Source organism: Fragaria vesca, linkage group LG6 (genome assembly GCF_000184155.1).
Source record: "Fragaria vesca subsp. vesca linkage group LG6, FraVesHawaii_1.0, whole genome shotgun sequence".
NCBI classification, from domain to species: Eukaryota; Viridiplantae; Streptophyta; class Magnoliopsida; order Rosales; family Rosaceae; genus Fragaria; species Fragaria vesca.
The window spans coordinates 24128632-24147003 of record NC_020496.1 but is presented as its reverse complement, the minus strand read 5'-3'; the positions used below and the strand labels follow the sequence as shown (position 1 = coordinate 24147003).

The 18372-nt window shown below is 36.3% G+C and overlaps 1 protein-coding gene across 1 annotated transcript; it reads left to right on the top strand.

The window, feature by feature from the left end:
* Window positions 1–4802: 4802 nt before the first annotated feature.
* LOC101292616 lies at window positions 4803–12027 on the top strand. Its single transcript, XM_004303624.1, has 15 exons — window positions 4803–5058; window positions 5810–5959; window positions 6040–6189; window positions 6296–6432; window positions 6763–6953; window positions 7736–7913; window positions 7995–8234; window positions 8810–8937; window positions 9164–9212; window positions 9323–9356; window positions 9728–10035; window positions 10236–10382; window positions 11099–11191; window positions 11289–11351; window positions 11499–12027. The coding sequence occupies exons 2-15, from the start codon at window positions 5830–5832 to the stop codon at window positions 11526–11528; spliced, it is 1878 nt and encodes a 625-aa protein (XP_004303672.1). The 5' UTR covers window positions 4803–5058; window positions 5810–5829; the 3' UTR covers window positions 11529–12027.
* Window positions 12028–18372: the final 6345 nt, after the last annotated feature.

Here is an 18372-nt window from a genome sequence, read left to right as displayed (position 1 = left end):
GAGTATATATATATATATATATATATATATATATATATATATATGCTAGGACTACCTTTCATTACTTTAATTTACCCTTTCAAAACTGAATATGATGGTATTATTACCTACCATTTTGATGAACCAGTTAAATTTACTTTCCTTTCAAACCCCGAAATCCATACTCTGAAAGCACTTCAAGAAAATAATATTTTAAAAACTCTTAGTTGCATTCAAGCAAAAAATAAACAAATAACCTTTCTTCAAGAAGAAATTAATTTCAAGAGAATTGAAAATCAACTCCACAACTCTTTTCTTCAACAAAAGATCAAAACCTTTGAAGAAAAAATAATTAAAGAAATATGTTATGATATTCCTACGGCCTTTTAGCATAGGAAAAAACATATTGTTTCACTACCTTATATCAAAGAATTCAATGAGAAAAATATTCCTACTAAAGCTCGTCCAATCCAAATGAGTCACGAGATTATGGATTTTTGTAAAAACGAAATTAATTTACTCAACAAAAATATTATCCACCTTAGTAAATCTCCTTGGTCTTGCCCAGCTTTCTATGTTCAGAAAAATACTGAACTCGAAAGAGGGACTCCTCGTCTAGTTATTAATTACAAACCCCTTAACACAGTTTTAGAATGGATCAGGTATCCCATTCCCAATAAACGAGATCTCATTAACAGATTAAACAAATATGTTATCTTTAGTAAATTTGATATGAAATGAGGGTTTTGGCAAATTCAAATCAATGAGGCTGATAAATACAAAACTGCATTTGTCACACCTTTTGGTCATTATGAATGGAATGTTATGCCATTCGGATTAAAAAATGCTCTTAGTGAATTCCAAAACATAATGAATGACATATTTAATCCTTATAACCACTTCTCCATCGTTTACATTAATGATGTTTTAATCTTTTCACAATCAATTGATCAACACTAGAAACATTTACACCAATTATTCTCCATAGTAAAAACTAACGGTCTAGTTGTTTCTGCTTCAAAAATAAAATTATTTCAAACCAATATTCGTTTTCTCGGATTTAACATCCACCAACTCCAAATTAAACCTATTGATCGAGCAATACAATTTGCTGATAAATTCCCAGATGTCATATTAGATAAAAATCAATTACAAAGATTCCTAGAATCCTTAAATTACATAGCTGATTTTTACAAAAATCTTAGGAAAAAATGCAAGCCCCTATTTGATAGGTTACAAAAGAACCCTTCTCCCTGGACTTTAGTTCATACATCCTTAGTTAAAGAAATCAAGAGTCACGTTAAAACTCTACCATGCTTAGGAATTCCCCTCTCTGATTCCTATAGGATAGTCGAAACTGATGCCTCTGAAATAGGTTATGGAGGTATCCTCAAACAACAAATTTCTCCCAATCATCCAGAACAAATTGTTCGTTTCCATTCTGGAATTTGGAACCCTGCTCATTCAAATTATAGTGTTATTAAAAAAGAAATTTTATCAATTGTTTTATGTATAAGTAAATTTCAAGATGACTTATTAAATCAAAAAATTTTAGTTCGTGTCGATTGTAAAAGTGCTAAAGATGTTTTAGAAAAAGATGTTTAAAACATTGCTAGTAAACAAATCTTTGCCCGTTGGCAAACAATTTTAAGTATCTTTGATTTTGAAATTGCATTCATTAAAGGCAGTGACAATCATATCCCCGATTTCCTAACTCGTGAATTTCTACAAGGCACCACAACATGAAGTCTAGCTCATCCAAAGGGAGAAATCCCGGAAAATCAATAGCTACGGCGTCCTCTCCAGTTAAGTCAGAATCACCCGAGTCAAAATCAAACATAGTTCCTTATACAGGTCATTCTCCTGTTGCTTTAGTTAACCAGTATAGTGCTCTTGGTAGCACCCTCAGTCAATATAAACCCAGTTACCAATCAGCTTTAGTCAATCAATTCGACCCAAATCAGACTCCTCATCTAACCTTCCAGTTAATTATAAAAAATCCTCCTCCTACATTGTCAGGGCTGAGCATGGCCTATTCTATATTAATAAAAAGTTATTTTGGTCCAACCTCTCATTACCCTCCAGGTAAACCCCCCTTAGGATTCTATAAAGATATCCTGTATAAAACCGAGTCAAAATTCATTAAACCAATCCTTGACCCAAAAAACCCATCTAAGATATTATATCACTCCCTTTATATAATCCATATCATTTCACTAGCTCAATGGGGTCATTTCACTATATCACAATAGACACACTCAAATTTACTTATCATGATTACATTGAAGCATGAGATAAAATATTCCTCTATCAAACCGAGGATTTTAGTCATTCATGGTTCCTCAATTTCGATAGAAGATTCAATCGTCAATTCCCTATGTGGTTTGGCAATTGGTGGAATGACCATGGATGCCCTTATGATATTCTCCCATTACAACTCCAGAATGCAGTCACAAAAGACCTTTTCAAAATATGAGAAAAGGTTTTCTCACACTCTTCAATTCATGGCCAAGTATAAAATTCCTTGGATCCTGAAATGGCAATACAAAATTGAACTTGAAGAATATATGGTCCTAAGACAATTCCTAGTAAAATGGTGGGATAAATTTGACCCTGAACGTGTTTTAACCCAATTCAGTGAAGAATTTTCAGTTATTCCCTCGAGTTCACAAACTCTGGTTTCCATTCAGATGACTTCTCCGAACCGGCAGTTATCATCTCCAACTCCTCAGTCACCATCTTCTTCTAAGAAGAAAAATCAGTCACCATCTTCTTCATCTTCCAAAGCAGAAGAATTAAAAGATCTTGCTAAACAATTACTACAACAAGCAGCAAATTTATCCACAGATGATGATGAAGAACATTCTCCATCAGAATCATCATCATCACACAGTCATCAAAACTCCCCCAATCAACCAAAAAGATGGGCCGATTATGAAGATAGTCAAGACCTTTATGCTGAGTTTGATTAGTCCTCATTGATCCCAACCAGAATTCATCAGTCAGTAATCCCGTGGCAGACAAGTTACTATTCACCAACAGTAAACCCGTGGCAGACAAGTTACTATTCACCAACAGTCATTTTTTACTATTCACCACTTTTGTAATTTCTATTTATAGTTGCCTCCGGCTTCATTGTAGGCATGCTTCATTTTTCTCTTCTCCTTTCTCTCTCTTTAGTCAAATAGTCCTTAGCATAGAGAATTTGCCAGAGCTCAGGCTCTACTCATGCATTGATTTAAATTTGTAAGTTTGTAACTCTGATATTTCATCAATCAAACCTCTGATACCACAATCAATATTTCATATATATATATATGAGTAGTATAAGTGAATCTCATCCCTCATGGTGCATTGTTGGTACATATCAGTGACCAAGTTTCATGCTGGTACTTAATTACATTGAAAGTCTGATTTTGCTCAATGATTAAGTAAAGGTCGAAAACAGTTTCCAGTGTCATGCATGTATACAACTGATTTGAGTAACTTAGGATGTTTTGTATAATATAATGGAAGTACATATAAACGTCTATACTGATACATGTAAAAAAACTGGTTTTTCTCAATGTTCATGTTTGGTATCATTGGCTTTTATTGCAATAGGTATTGGTGGATGTTTAGGCATTGGAAAGGAAGCAACTGGAAAGTAGAGAATGTTTCTTGCTCAATGCAATTAACAACAAACAGCCTTTTGTTTTGTAGGGGATGTATATATTAGCTCCAACGACTTCAACAGCTATTTTAATTTCATCTATCAGTCTGTTTTCTTTGCATATTATCAAATGCAGTTGGCATACCAGCACAAAGACCTATGGATATCTCCTGCTGAATTCAATATTATGGATATCTCCTGCTGAATTCAATATTTCATCAGATCGATACCTTCCATCATTAACCTACTATTGTCGGAATTTAAGCGATCCAGAAAAGGGCAAAGACTCAATTAGGGTTGCTTTGTTTTCGTTAATTAATTTACAGTGCTTCCCCACCCAGTTACTTCTTATGGACTTATGTAGTTACATTCCCTTTCTCTAATCAAAATGATGGTGGCTTGTTTTGCCAAATTGACCAGACAAGCTCTTCCCTGGCTACAGCATAGATCTAGTTCTCAAACTTGTTATTGTCTAGGTAGAGGTGTTAACTTTCATTTGAGAAGATTTATAGAAGTTGTATTTCATTGATTCAATTCTGTGTAAGAGGAGTATTTATAATACAATATTACTTGGTAACCAAGCTAAGCTAAGAGGTAGAAATCTATACAAAGATTACATGCTAGATCACCAGAGATTACGACTTAATATGTCGTGTTGAGGAAGACTCGCTAACAAGATTCATAGGTCCAAAGAAGACATCAAAACAGCCTGTATGTGTTTCTTGTCTCACGCAAGGCTCCTACTGACTGAGTTGTTATAAGGATGTGGAAGTGGGTCTTGGGTGCTAATTACCATAGGCATCCGTATAAATTCCAATCTGTAAATCCTAGAGACTAGTGTTACTTTTCAAATCCAGGCAATGTGTTCCATTAATTATTGACATTATTCAAATCGATCTCTAATGCAGCCTAGCTAGTTCAAAATTCGTAAATGATCACATTTTTTCTGCTATGTTTATCATCATATGCCCTTCGTAATTTCATCAATGATATTTTACTTCAATTAGGAGTGACAGTCACAATGGATGCTAGGGAAAAATGTCAAAAAAAGTTAAAAAATAAAAAATAAAATGTCCAAAAAAGAGGCTGTATTATTTTTACCATAGGGCCAAGCACAGAGGAACACACACGGTGGCGAAATTTACAGCGGGGTCTGTCGCTGTTTCTATTTCATCCTACATCTTCAAAAATCCCAAACTCTTTTCCTCTCCTTCTCCGTTTTCCTCCCAAACCCAATTTCCGATCACTCCCAGATCACCCACCCTCTTCTTCCTTCTCTCTCCTCGTGATTCTCGCCCCGATTCCCAGCTCCCCTCTTCCGCCAACCCCAAAACGAAACCATAATTCGAACCCTAGTTTCTGCTCTGATTCCAATCCCCTAGCTCCAACTCGGAAGCAGCCTCGGAGGCTTGATTAAGCTGATTAAGGTGTCGATCATCTTTCCAATTTCGTTTCTTTACCGCTTAATCGCTCTTTACTCTATTCGTTTTTGCATTTTAGGCAGGATTTCAAGGCTAGTTAGTTCAAATTTTTGGGCTTTTTGTTAATTCGAAAATCTAAGGTTGGAGCTTAGTTATGTTGTTACTATTATAAGCTAAGCAATTGAAATATTAATATGGGTATCAGAAAAAGCATGTAGTTGTTGTGCCCAATTGAAAAGAAAGAGAAAGGAGTTACAGTTTTATCTACCCTAGCATTTGTTTTTGATGTAGTTTCGTTGTGCTAATGGCCATTGTTTTCGGATTGGTGCCTTTTACCCAATTACCGAAACTTAGTTTGTAGATTCAATTTGGCTCTCCACTGAAGCTGAGTTATACCTCCTTGTTGCTTAATATTGCTGGTGTGATGATGAATCTTAATGTTGATTGACCCTGGTGCTGCTTTTGAATATAGAGCAACTACATTGTTTTGTTCTTTTTGCCCAGAAGATCAATTGCACATGTTTTATTTGTGTTTTCACACGATGGAGTTTGTCGTTTGCATATATGCACACTTAACATCATGTAGCTTCTTCACTTTATGGTTCCTGCTTCTTCTTTTTAGTCTTTGCTTCATGGTCCGTGTTTATTATGTTTACTTCATGTAGAGCTGGAAGATATACCCATCTGTCTGATATTTTTTTTGATATGTTAGTAGTATGACTAATATGTATAAACAGGCTTTATATTTGTTTCATAGGTTAGAGGTTGCTACCGAGGATGAATACACAACCAGCTGTCCATTCTAGATCATCCTCTAATGGTTTTGGTCGTCGAAGAGGTGAAAGAGAAGGGGGGGCTAGGGTCGAGAATAAGTCGCAGTCGGGAAAGGCAAACCATAGCAAATCAAGTAATACTGATGAAATTGTTAATATAAAATTTGCTTGTGTTACAATATTTCTCCTTTTCTAACTGTACATGCTTGTACAGACAGCAAAGCTGGTAACTATGAGAGTCCTTCGCGTGATCGACTTGTATTTTTAACTACATGTCTTATTGGACATCATGTGGAGGTTCAGGTGAAAAATGGATCCATATACACTGGAATATTTCATGCAACAAATGCTGATAAAGATTTTGGTATAGTTTTTCCTCGTTGATATTGATATTTTGTTTAATACACTGCAATTTACACTAGCATTTTGGTGTGTGGAGAGATCATATTTGTCACAATTTTCACTTTCAGGAATCATATTGAAAATGGCTCGCATGACAAAGGATGGTTCCTTACGAGGGCAAAAGTCTGTGTCAGATTCAGTTAGCAAGGCTCCTTCAAAGACGTTAATTATACCTTCCAAAGAACTTGTGCAAGTTATAGCAAAGGTTTTGCTGCATTTCTTAGTATTGCTATTGTCAGAAGCATGTAAAATTATTACATCATTATAATTATTGATTTACTATCATGGTATCATTTTGCTGTGGGAGTGAATTAGTTTACAACATCTTCTCTTTTTTGGACGAATGCGGTGGTCGTCATGTTTTTATTTTTTATGGTTCTCTCTCTGGGGAGTTGTATATTAGGAGTATTAGTAACTAGAGAGACAAGGGTTATGAGATAATAAAGTAGATCTTGTGGTAGATTAAGTAGCTACATTTATGTTTATTCCTCTGTTTTCTTGTGAACTGATTGCATATTTAAATGATCGGTGACAGGATGTCACAATAAGTAGAGACGGATTGTTGAGTGAGGTCCAGCATGAAAAACATCAGGAGCTAATGATAGATTCCTCCATATCACAATCCCGCCGTGGTGAGATGGAGAGGGAGCTGGAACCATGGATCCCAGATGAAGATGATCCACGATGTCCTGATTTGGAAAATATATTTGATGGACATTGGAATAGGTTGTTATATAGTAACTTTCTTACCCCAAATCTCTTGGTAATTGTTCAACTGTTCAGTATCTTCTCTACCTGGTTCCAGTGCCATCTGGAAACTATTTTTTTCCGATTGGTTACTTGACTTTGCTATATATCCTATTAACGTTGTATTCAGCTTAAGTCATCTGATAGCACATTATTCCAGAATATCTGATTATTCTTGTTTGCTTATCAGGGAGCTTTGAGCCATGGTGTGATATTTTCAGTTGATTGAATTTTTTATATATTATTGATAGAACCTTGAATTGTTTTGGACCTATTATGTAGGTAAAGTCCTTTAGTGGAAAGTCTTGTGGAAATTATGGTTTGATTGCTAGCATTATATGAAATCTAGCTCTTTCATTATATATAGTCTGAAGAGAGGCGTGGTACTGGATTTTCTCATATTTTTCTGAATGTTGCTGTTTAGTCTCCTGAGGAAGTGAAGAAGTTAAATGGAAGTAGATGGACCAATAATGTAGTTATTGGTACCGATAATGGCAGAGAGGATGCACTTGAATTTGATAACATATTATTTTAAATGATGCTACTTTGAGACATGGTTTTGAGAAAACATAATAGCCTTTAGAGTCATCTAGGAGTGATAATTGCAAATTGTTGATTTTGGCTTATTGAATATATGAATGGTGCTTAGTTTTTAAAGCATTATGTTATTTGTATCAAACAAACACATATTTTACTCTGTAATTTATAACAGAAACAAGGAAAATTGTTAATAAATATATATACGTTTTCTTTTCATTTAGGAACTGGGATCAATTTGAAACAAATGAAGCGTTATTTGGGGTGAAAAGCACATTTGATGAGGAACTCTACACAACAAAGCTTGAAAAAGGTCCTAAAATGAGAGAGTTGGAAAGGGAAGCTTTAAGAATAGCAAGAGAAATTGAGGGTGAGGACACCCAGGATCTGCACGCGGCAGAGGTGAGGCTTTGATTTTTTGCTTTTACAAATTCATCAGTTGTCTTCTTCCCTTATATCTTACATACTGATATCTTTTCACAGGAAAGAGGCATGCAGCTATATGAAAATTTTGATATTGATGAGGAGACCAAATATTCCTCTGTTTATAGGGGTGATGTAGTTGATGATAGTGGATACGATGAAGATGAGGATATTTTGTTGGATTCACTTAATACTGAGACCTTTGGAGGTTCTCCTGGCTCTGTGAGGAACAGTTCAATAGATTGGACCAATGGAAAAGGCAACAATGGAGTTCAGGTGACGTCAAGCTCTTCATCTGTGGTATTTGCTCACTATTATCTCGTTATTTTGACCATAGTTGGCTGGAACTGGTGGGTTTAGTTTCGAAGTTCTCTAGTGAGTACTTTATTTGGCTGAGGAAATCCTGTAGGACATCTATTTAGATTCCATAAATGAAGCTGTTCTAATTTTCATGGAAGCATGCGAATATTTTTTTTCTATATTTTTTTTCCTGTCCTTTCCATTCCATCATCCTGTCCTTTCCTGTCTTTGCTCAAAATGACAACAATTAAGACAACTATCTGGGGAGCTTATCATTCCTCCTCCTCTCAATTTAACGCCAAAGTTTATCAGTTACTTGGTCTTTACTTGGTCTTATATTTTTGTGTAAGAAAGCTTATCTTTGAACATTTCTTCTGTATCATCTCATTTGTACAGCTATTACAATACTCGGATAAGCAGTAGATATTAATGATGCTGTTCTCATCATTGTTTTACTCCCAAGTTGAATATGACACTGGGACTTGTGGATTGTTATGTCTTTTCTGCTTGTTTGTGACTGACAACAACTCATTTATCAATTGTTACCAGTATATTGATTGTATTTTCCTTTGCAGGATTACACACACTATTCTGAATCAAATGTCGCCTCAGAGTTGTATCGTTCTGGATCTTATGACCATGCTAGGCAGCTGGCAACAGAACCACCTAACAAAAGTTTTTCCAGTACAGCTGGTGAAAGCAGGTCTGATATGTGGTTTCGACTAGCTTCTTGTTTCCTTGCAAGTAGGATTAGTTTTATTGTACGGTGTGACCCACCATCTGTTCTCCATTTCTGTTTACCGATTATTTTAATTGTGGCTCTGTCATTTCCCATGTTCCTCTCACCGCCTGGCCTAGTCTTCATGGTGTATGATGATCTATTTTTCTTTTTGGTTTTCCTTCTGATTTACAATATGCATGATTTTCAGTGAGCATGGAGATACCGACAGTGCTACTGACTCTGTAGAAAAGCATATGGTGAGTGATGCTTCTGTATATATTCTGTGAATTGTTTAAGGAGCCTTTTTAAATTAAATGATCCGGAGTCTAAAATCAGTGCTTCATGATTTATGTTCTTGTCAATACAGCTGGCTGGGGATAGTCAAACATCAAAACAAGATGGTGAGTGCCATTCTAAAATCTATTTTTTATGAATTCTAAACTAGTTTTTTGTCACAAAAGAAACACAATATGTACATAGTCAAGGCTTAAAGTTGACCCAAGTGGTACATCATCACTTCATGGAAAAATTAAAAATTAGTTGGTAGATGGTTATGGTCGATTGAATTGGAGAGTAAAAGGACATATGCGAATGATTTTTGTTGCACACAGGGAGGTGAAAAGAATTTAACCTTATATAATTGTTTGTGGTAATTCTTGATCTTGCTCTATCTGTACGATTCTTCACCTCTTACCACAAAAGAACGAGAAGTATATTATTTTAGATCGTCGTTATTCTAGTTGTGAACTGATTTGTTGCTTATTGGATGTAGACTCAGAGAAGACGAAAGATGCATTTGATACAGGTGTGCTATCCTCGAATGCCACCTCCAATGCTCCACCTCCTTATTTGTCCAAAGGTCAGGAGAAGACGAGTTCTAGTGAACTAGAGGGTCCAGTGACCGGCAAAGCACATGTACAAACACAAACAGTGAATACTCATGGACGACCTGGTAGTTCTGCATCTTCCAATTCAGAATCTGCAGGTGCTGTGTCTGGTTCTGGTGCTCGTGGTTTATCACCAAGCTCATCGCTTGGTTCTTTGTCCTCTGAAAAGTCAACTTTGAATCCCAATGCCAAGGTATGATGCAGTTTATGTTTTGTTGACACCCCTTGTTAGTAGTAGGCCTGAAGTACAGTGTTTCTCATCATTATCATCATCATTAATCAGATATGCTCATTTGCTAAAATTAGGTGCCTTTGTATGATGGGTAATGGAACATCCAGCTATTAAACATTATCCTTGTTTTCATCATTTTTAATCTTTACTATGATTTTCAGGAATTCAAATTCAACCCACATGCAAAGAGTTTCGTTCCATCTCAATCCCCTGTTAGGCCTCCTTCCCCAGTATCAGATGGTTCCTTCTATTATCCAACTAACTTGCCTGCCGTACCACATATGCCTGCCATGCCTGTTGGCATTGGAGTAAGTATTTTAATGCTTTGTTTACTTCTTGTACCTATATTCACTCCCTCTCTTTTTTTTTCTTTTTACTTGGGATGGACAAACCCGATGTAGGCCACCTATTTATTTAAAAGTAATCAATTTTTATAAAATTTTGAAATTATGTCACTTAACATTTCCAGTGAGATAACATCTTTTCAATTCGGGTCAGCATTGATGAGGCTGTGCATCTGTTATGGGGCCTTTACTCTTGATAAACAAAGATTTCTGTCTTTACCACTGCAGAAGAAATTGGAAAAGATAGAACCTAGAAATTTAAAAAAAAAAATATTATAAACTCTTCAAGACCTGAGGCTGGGCAAGATGCCTGGTAGTGAATTGCGAACACAATCATAGATTTGTCTAGCAGACATAAAATTCCATAGGGAAGCACTAAATTCTTAATGCTATGTTATAGATTCCTGCCATTTTTTCCCTTGAAGAGCGTAGGGAAGGGATGAAATTAGATGAAAGAGGCTTCCTGCTAACTGGACTGTTTTCTACTTTACGTGTTATAGTAGAGCGTAGGGAAGGGATGAAATTAGATGAAAGAGGCTTCCTGCTAACTGGACTGTTTTGAACATTTCACTTTTTTCCCTTGAAGTTCTTACATTTTGGCCTACATTCTTCCCTTTGGACCTCCAAATTCAACCCTTTTTATTAAAGATTCTTAACCAAGGTTACTTATGTGCAAGCAGGGACACTCTTTTGCACACCAACCTGTTATGTTTAATCCACAGGTGGGGCAGATGCAAGCACCCCAAGCATATTATCATCCGAATGGGCCCCAGGTGCGACTCTTTCTTGGACCTCGTTTCACAGGTCATGTGGAAACTTTTTGAAGAGTTTAAACTCCTGATGTTATTACATTTGTTCATCTAATTGCAGTATGGACAACAGATGCTTCTTGGACACCCTAGACAAGTTGTATACATGCCGAACTACCAACCTGTAAGCCAGTTTCAATGTGCTCGGACACATTTTAGCTTAGTTGATTGAGATATTCTATTTCCTTGTAGAATCACTATTTACTTGCCACTTTATAAACTTAGTTTCAAATGTCAAATATAACTTATGACTTTGTATTTGTTTATACAGGAGATGCCATATAAAGGACGAGATTATTAACCATTTATTTGAATGCATTCTGGCTGTTCCGGTCTGCACCTAAAGAATAATTCCTTGAAGACTTCTTGGATTAATTGTTCACGGAAGAGAGCCCTCCAGTCCTAAAGATGCTACATATTTTATGAACCTTTGTGTGCCAGGGAAGTTTTCTCCTTCCCGGATATACCTTCGTGACCTATGCATTAACCTGTACCTTAACCCGCACTGGTAACTCTGGATTTCTCGATTTCATATAACATGTTGCCAATGTCTGTTCTTTTTCAATTTATGCAAACAGTTATATTTGAAGGTGTTCCTTTGTTTGGGTCAGTGTACTATTAATTTACGGTTTCCTTTTTGCCAAGCTTGTGAATGCCTTATGCATACATGTGGGTCTGTTATTTGATCAACCCACGATTTGATGTGTTTTTACATATGTACAAAAGATGGGTATTATTCCCATGTATCATTCAAGGTTTGTTGCAACAATAATTGCAAATTAGTAGGATTTTTTACAGTGCAACAAGTCCAGGCAACTATTAACATTTTTTCTTGACAAATTGTTGGAAGGAAATGCGCTAGAGGTAGATTTTCAGGACCTTGGATATCTTGTGATTTTACAAATTGTATCATTCCTCTTTTCCTTTATTCACAAATTGTATCCCTTCCTCTTTTTGTAAGCAGTTACCATTCCAAATCCATCACTCCATTCAGTTACCTCTGATCCTGTTATCCTCGATTCTCTTCTCCTTCCTCCCAAATCCGTTTGCCTCACAATTTGTTGGATATATTTCGATAGCTCCTGACCTTTGTCTTCTAGAACCAATTGGGTTTTAACCAACTTAATTGTTGTGTTACGTTAGGATATGTAATCGTTTTATATATCAAATGATCTTTCTATTATGTGATCCTTGTGTCAAGCAAATGTGTTGTCCGAAGAGCACTGTTTGGAAGAATACTGTTTGCTAGATGGTGGTTAGATGGTGCTTGTTAGAACAACTATATTCCACAAATGTATAATCAGGACTGTGCTTCTAACTTTCTATGTCATAAACGAATTAACAGTTGCAAATTAAGAAAGGACGAGTGAATGACCAATTGACCCCATGGGTCTTGTTCTACAACTGACGGATGGTCGATATCCACAAGTTCCATTCCATTTTACAGATCGAGTTTTATTTCATCTAGTTGATTCAGAATACCAGTATTTGATGCTGGTTGGTTTTATTCTAATGATTGATGAATCTCCATCATTGGAAAGTATAGTTTGATGATGCAACCAACTCCAACAACCTCCTCTAATCCTCTTCTTTGCCCAATCGAACGAACCTCAAACTTTTGTACCTAAAGATATAAACACATTTGTTTATCAAATATCGACGGATTGTAATCATTTAAGATGTAGCATTCCACAATTTCGCCTGGATTGCTATTGGCCTATTGCTCTAATTTCGCTTGTCTTTATAATATTAGAGAAGTTTATAAAAAAAGAATAACAATAATTAGAAGCTCTAGCTAAATACGTGTAGTGGCATAAGTGCATCTTTAAAAGACTTTTTATCTTGGCTCTTTAACTGTTTTTAGATTAGCATGTTTAGCTTTTTATCATTCTAAGCTAGCAGTTGCATCAAACTCTCACCAAGTAACTCTTTATTTTAACTTTTAGTTATCTCGTTCCTATAGACGTCGTAATATGAGGCTCGTTTATAGTTTACGTTAATTTATAACATATTACTTTATTTTTTTTTTTGAATAAAGGGCTGGTGACGTCATATTACTAAATACATTTAAACTATTTTTTCTTTGATTTAATCTATGATGTAAATTAAAAATTAGCTACAGATGATCTTATTGGGAGGCCTCTAAGCAACAAGCTTCCATCATGAAAAATTGCCTTGATGAATTTTGTAAAGCCTCTGGTCAACAGGTAAACTTTGATAAGTCTAGCCTTTATTGTTCTCCAAATACGGATGTTGGTCTTTTTTTAAGACGAAAAAACAAATTCTATTTTCTCGCCTATTCACTACGGCGACGAAGAATCAAATTATCACTATATTTATTCCTTTCCTTTTTCGACTTCTTCTTCCAAGTGCAGGATAACCCCAAGGGGTTGCGGTTTTTTTTCTACCAATTGGGGCCCTCCATTCACCACCCCCATGGGGATGGTCTACAGGGTTCATAACTACTCCTCTTACTACAGGACGCTTACCTAGCCAACATTTCGATCCGGCTTTACCCAAACAATTTTCATTTCATCCGGGAAAAGCCATCTTTTTCTCAACAATGTCTTTGTCATTTGATCCAATAGCGTTTCGTTAGATAGGAACAGCTTTGATAAATACTGATAACTCTCGGATGGAGTATTAGAACGGAAAAATCCATTAGATAATGAACTGTACCAGCTGAGCTATCCCGACCATTGATGACGCACCATCCTCATTTTATTTTAATATAGGACTGGGGTCTATGTCAATTAAAAAAATGAAAAGATATTACTCTTTTTTTTTACTAGTTCAAAATTAATAATTAAATAAGTGGAATAGATAAAATCTTATTAATAACAGTTGGTGAGAAGAGCAAGCTGCTCTTTAGTAGACAAGCTCTCAGACGTGTTTTCATCCTCTTTACTTCGTAACCTTAAGTGCTACGCTCTTGCGGGGTCGCTGACCGACCATAGAACCCTGTTCAATAAGCGGACCGCATTAGCTGTCCGCTTTTAGGTTGGGCAGTAATGGTCGGAGAAGGGCAATCACTCATTCTTAAAAGAGAATTGGTGCAGATATATTTCCAAAGTGTCTAGCTTAGCTAAAGATGCTCCCAATTTCTTTTAGTAGGTGAAAAGTCATGAGTTCAACTCATAATAGATTAAGTGTAACTTTTTTTTTTCATCAAAAGGTCATACGATTTAAATCAGAACAAGCACTACAAAGACCACGTACCCTTGTAGGGTCGTCAGAAAACATCGTCTTGCTGAATTGCAAGTCCTATATTAGATAAAGCATAAGCTTTGAAATCCTAAGTACACCCACCTTATAGCGATTAAGCACAATTATTTTACAGGTGAAACTAGGTTTCGGAGAAAACTATTAAGACTGCGAAAATCACTAGTTACCTGGACCATAAGTCATTCTAAATTAGGGGTCAAAGCCCAAATTCATCCCCCAGAGCCCAATCAGAAGAAACCCTAGCTGATGCAGCCCAAACCCAAACAAGCCCAACTCCTAGAGAAGCCTTGAGAGAAACCCTAGCAACCTTTATCTTTTCCCCGCCGTCATCACCATCGGATAGCAGCGGCGCCGTCGGAACCAAATCCTGAATCAGAGCCAGAGCACCACCATCCTCCCCAACAGTGGAAATATGGTGAATACCTGATGCATGACCTCTTGCCGAGATCTGAGATGCAAAGATCTGAATTGAGGGCTCCCAAACGCCGCCAAACAAGCCACCTTCGAGCGCTCCAATCCTCTTCAACGTTCCCATTCCATCCCAAGCCACAATTCGATCGGCCTGTATTGCTTCCTCCCCTGTATCAAACCCAAAGGCAAGAACAAAAAGAGAACAACCAAGACCTTTGTTTAGGAGATTCTGATGATCAAAGCCACCATCACCACCAGAAGTTGGACTCGACATCCACCACCGCCCATATAAGGCACGATAGAGTCATCCATCACTGCCTTTGATTGGAGAAAAAGAGACTGGAGAAGAGATCTCATTCCTCGTCAAAAGAGAATCACCGTTGCCGGTCAGTTTAAGAGTTTTGTCGACTGCTGTCGCCGCCGAGTAAAACCCTAACAGAGATAGGGAGAGGGACATCTTAGATCAAACCATGCTTTGAATAGATTAAGTGTAACTTAGTCGTTGTTTACTTGTTTATTTGATTAAAAGTAACAATTAGAAACTCTAGTTGCCAGTTGCCACTGTGTTTTTTTTTTTCTTCGATAAAGACCTCTTCAGTTTTTGTTAGGACCTAGGAATACTATTGACTATGAAAAAGAACTAGGGGGAACACTAGGGGTTATTTTCTAATTTCATGGGTCTGGCCACTAATTGAATATGGCCTCACTCGTTTTTAAATATACGAGGCTGAGGTCAATCTCTTTGAGCCAACCCCGCTTATTATAAATCTCCATGATCAGCAAACTTGGCAAGTTTTTGTGATGCCAGGTTTCATAGGTTTTGTTTTCTTAATGACAATTAAAAATTAACACCACAAGGCATGTGGAATTCTATTGTGAATCTCTATCTGTCTTTGATACAATTTCCTTGATCTTGATCTAAGTAGCATTTGTGTTCTTAGCTGTTTGATTTATAATTTGAAATCATGTATGTTAACCTCTTACTTTAAATAAGTAGAATGATGAAACTCATGTAAGTTTTATAATGTGAGTTGGATGTTCAAAATTCCAGGTACTTACCTAAATCTTGTGTTTTAGAAGATTGGAACTCACTCATTCACTTACGTATATATTCATGACAAAGTTATTCAAAGGTCACTCATTAGGCATCATTAGTCTCTTATTTTCTCTTTTCATACATAAAAATAAAAAGAATGAGGAAGAGGTTCTGAATAACTTGTTACGGAATATTACATGTTTACCAGTTTTGTAACTCTAGGATGTGTTGGGAGGCTATATGAAAATGAATTGCTACAACAAGCTTCAAAAATGTAATCCTAAATTAGTTTAATTAACTACAATTTGACACTAACATAATTTCAAATAATGGATGGAACCCAGGGCAGATGAGACTTATGTTTTACCTAATTAATTAAATACCCCTAAATACCCTGTGGAAGTGTGGAGGGTCAGCTGTGGGGGAACTGCCTTATCTTCTGATTCTTCTCTTTAAGTGCTTTAGCCTGAATGCCTTTCCTTTCTTAAAAAAAAAGTGATGCAAAGAAATGTCTTGACCAGATCGAATCCCACTCTCTTTTCAAGCGTGGTTAAGAGCATATATGTAAAGACATGTATATAGGACGATGAGTACGTTGAACAAGAGTGATGATGTAAACTTAGATGTTAAGCGAAATAATAAATAAACTGATAAGAACTTAAGAAGTGTGTATACACCACATTTATAATCGAGTAATGTTAGTTACACACTTACTGCAAATTAAAGGCTTTAGGCTTTGTAGTCTTGTGTTTTTGCGATTTTCTGTAAACTTCGTTTTACATACATACGGAGATTACACTCTCTAATTAAGATGTAGGCTAGCTCGAGACTTGAAAAGTCCCATGTTAGATTAGGCTTGATGTTTATGACTTAAAACTCAAAATAGGTATTTTAGTTTGTTGTACCAAATTGATAATAAATGTTAATTGTAGAAAAATCCTTTATCTCTGATGGGGTAGTGACTTAAATTGAGAAGCTGGACTTCATATGAATAAGAGCAACTACACCACACCTATTTTCATACATTTTTGTTTTATTTATTTCTGATGATAAATGAATATAATTACTATTTTACGATACTTTAATCACACGTTAAAACAAAAAAATATGAAATAATTTCTAAAGAATATATTGTAAACTCAGAGAGGAGAATTATCTCAAAAACTCTTAACAGACAATAATACCAAAAACATACTTGGTTGATGATCCTGTTTCATAGGAGGATCTATGTTCTGTACAAGAATCTAACAAGGAAATACCAGTACAACTCTTAAGGATGTTCTGCCTACTCTTCACACGGTCAACAAGTTCCCATGACTCATGAGCCACCTGGTTCCTAAGATTCCAATCTCTCTGGACGCCGAGGAACATATAGCCGTTCGATCTGGCCCCACTCATCAAACGGTCACTATATTACCGGACCACTCGAACACACTATAAAACAAGACGTTGACCTAAACAATTCCACGCGGAGTAGACGCGCGTGGGTAACAATCTCCAAAGGCGGCCAGACGGCTAGCCAGGTGGCATGGAAGAATAGTAGAGATTAAGGAAACAGACGAGAAAGGATAACTATGGGAGGATTAAATAGATTAAATGACGCTGTGGAAATGATTAGTTTATTGTTTAAAGGACAGAGAAGGTGGGAAGGTGGTGAAGGGTGGTGAGAGGGGATTAATTGGTTTGAGTGTCTCTGTGTATTTTAGTGTGTGACTTTGTGAGATTTGGAGATGTAAAAACAGCTTTGGTTTTGTAAGATGAGAGAGATACAGTGAGTTTCTGAGGAGGAAGACAGTTGTTCCAAGGTAGAAGATTAAGAAGAAGACATGCACAAGCTGACAATCCCTCAAAGGTGTCTTCTTTATCTCTATGTTTCTGACTTTGCTTGCTCACTCACTCTGCTCCTTTGTTCTTGATGAGCTGGGTTTGTTTTCTTTCAGTTGTTTTGGTGGAATATACTGAGAGTTTATTCTATTTTGGGAATTCTGTTTTTAGATTTACTGTGTGTAGTTGGGAGCTCTTTGAATTGATTGCATGTGGAAATTGAGATGGGTGAAGTGTTTTCTGGATTTGGAATGATGATGGGTTTCGTATTTTGGGGAAGACAAAAGAGTCGATGTTACTCTGCTGATTCAAGAGTTATTCTTGTTATTGGGTGTATAAAGTATCATGTGGTTTTTTATTTTCTTTCTTTGGCTTGAGATTCTTATTCTTGGTGTTGCATGTATGATATGGCATCCAATTCTGTGGAAGATTTAAGCAACAATTTTCAGCTCTGTTTTTAAATTAAGGAATCCTTTGATTTACCTAACTTCAAGTTGAAGTACTTGATTTTTTTTTTCTTGAGCATCAAATATTCTTATCTGCTTTTCCCCCTTAAGATGCTTGTATCAATAGTGATTTGATTGTGATTGGTGCTAAACTTTTATCCAAGTTCAAATGAGGTTTGAGAGTAAAAACGGTGTTTGCATGT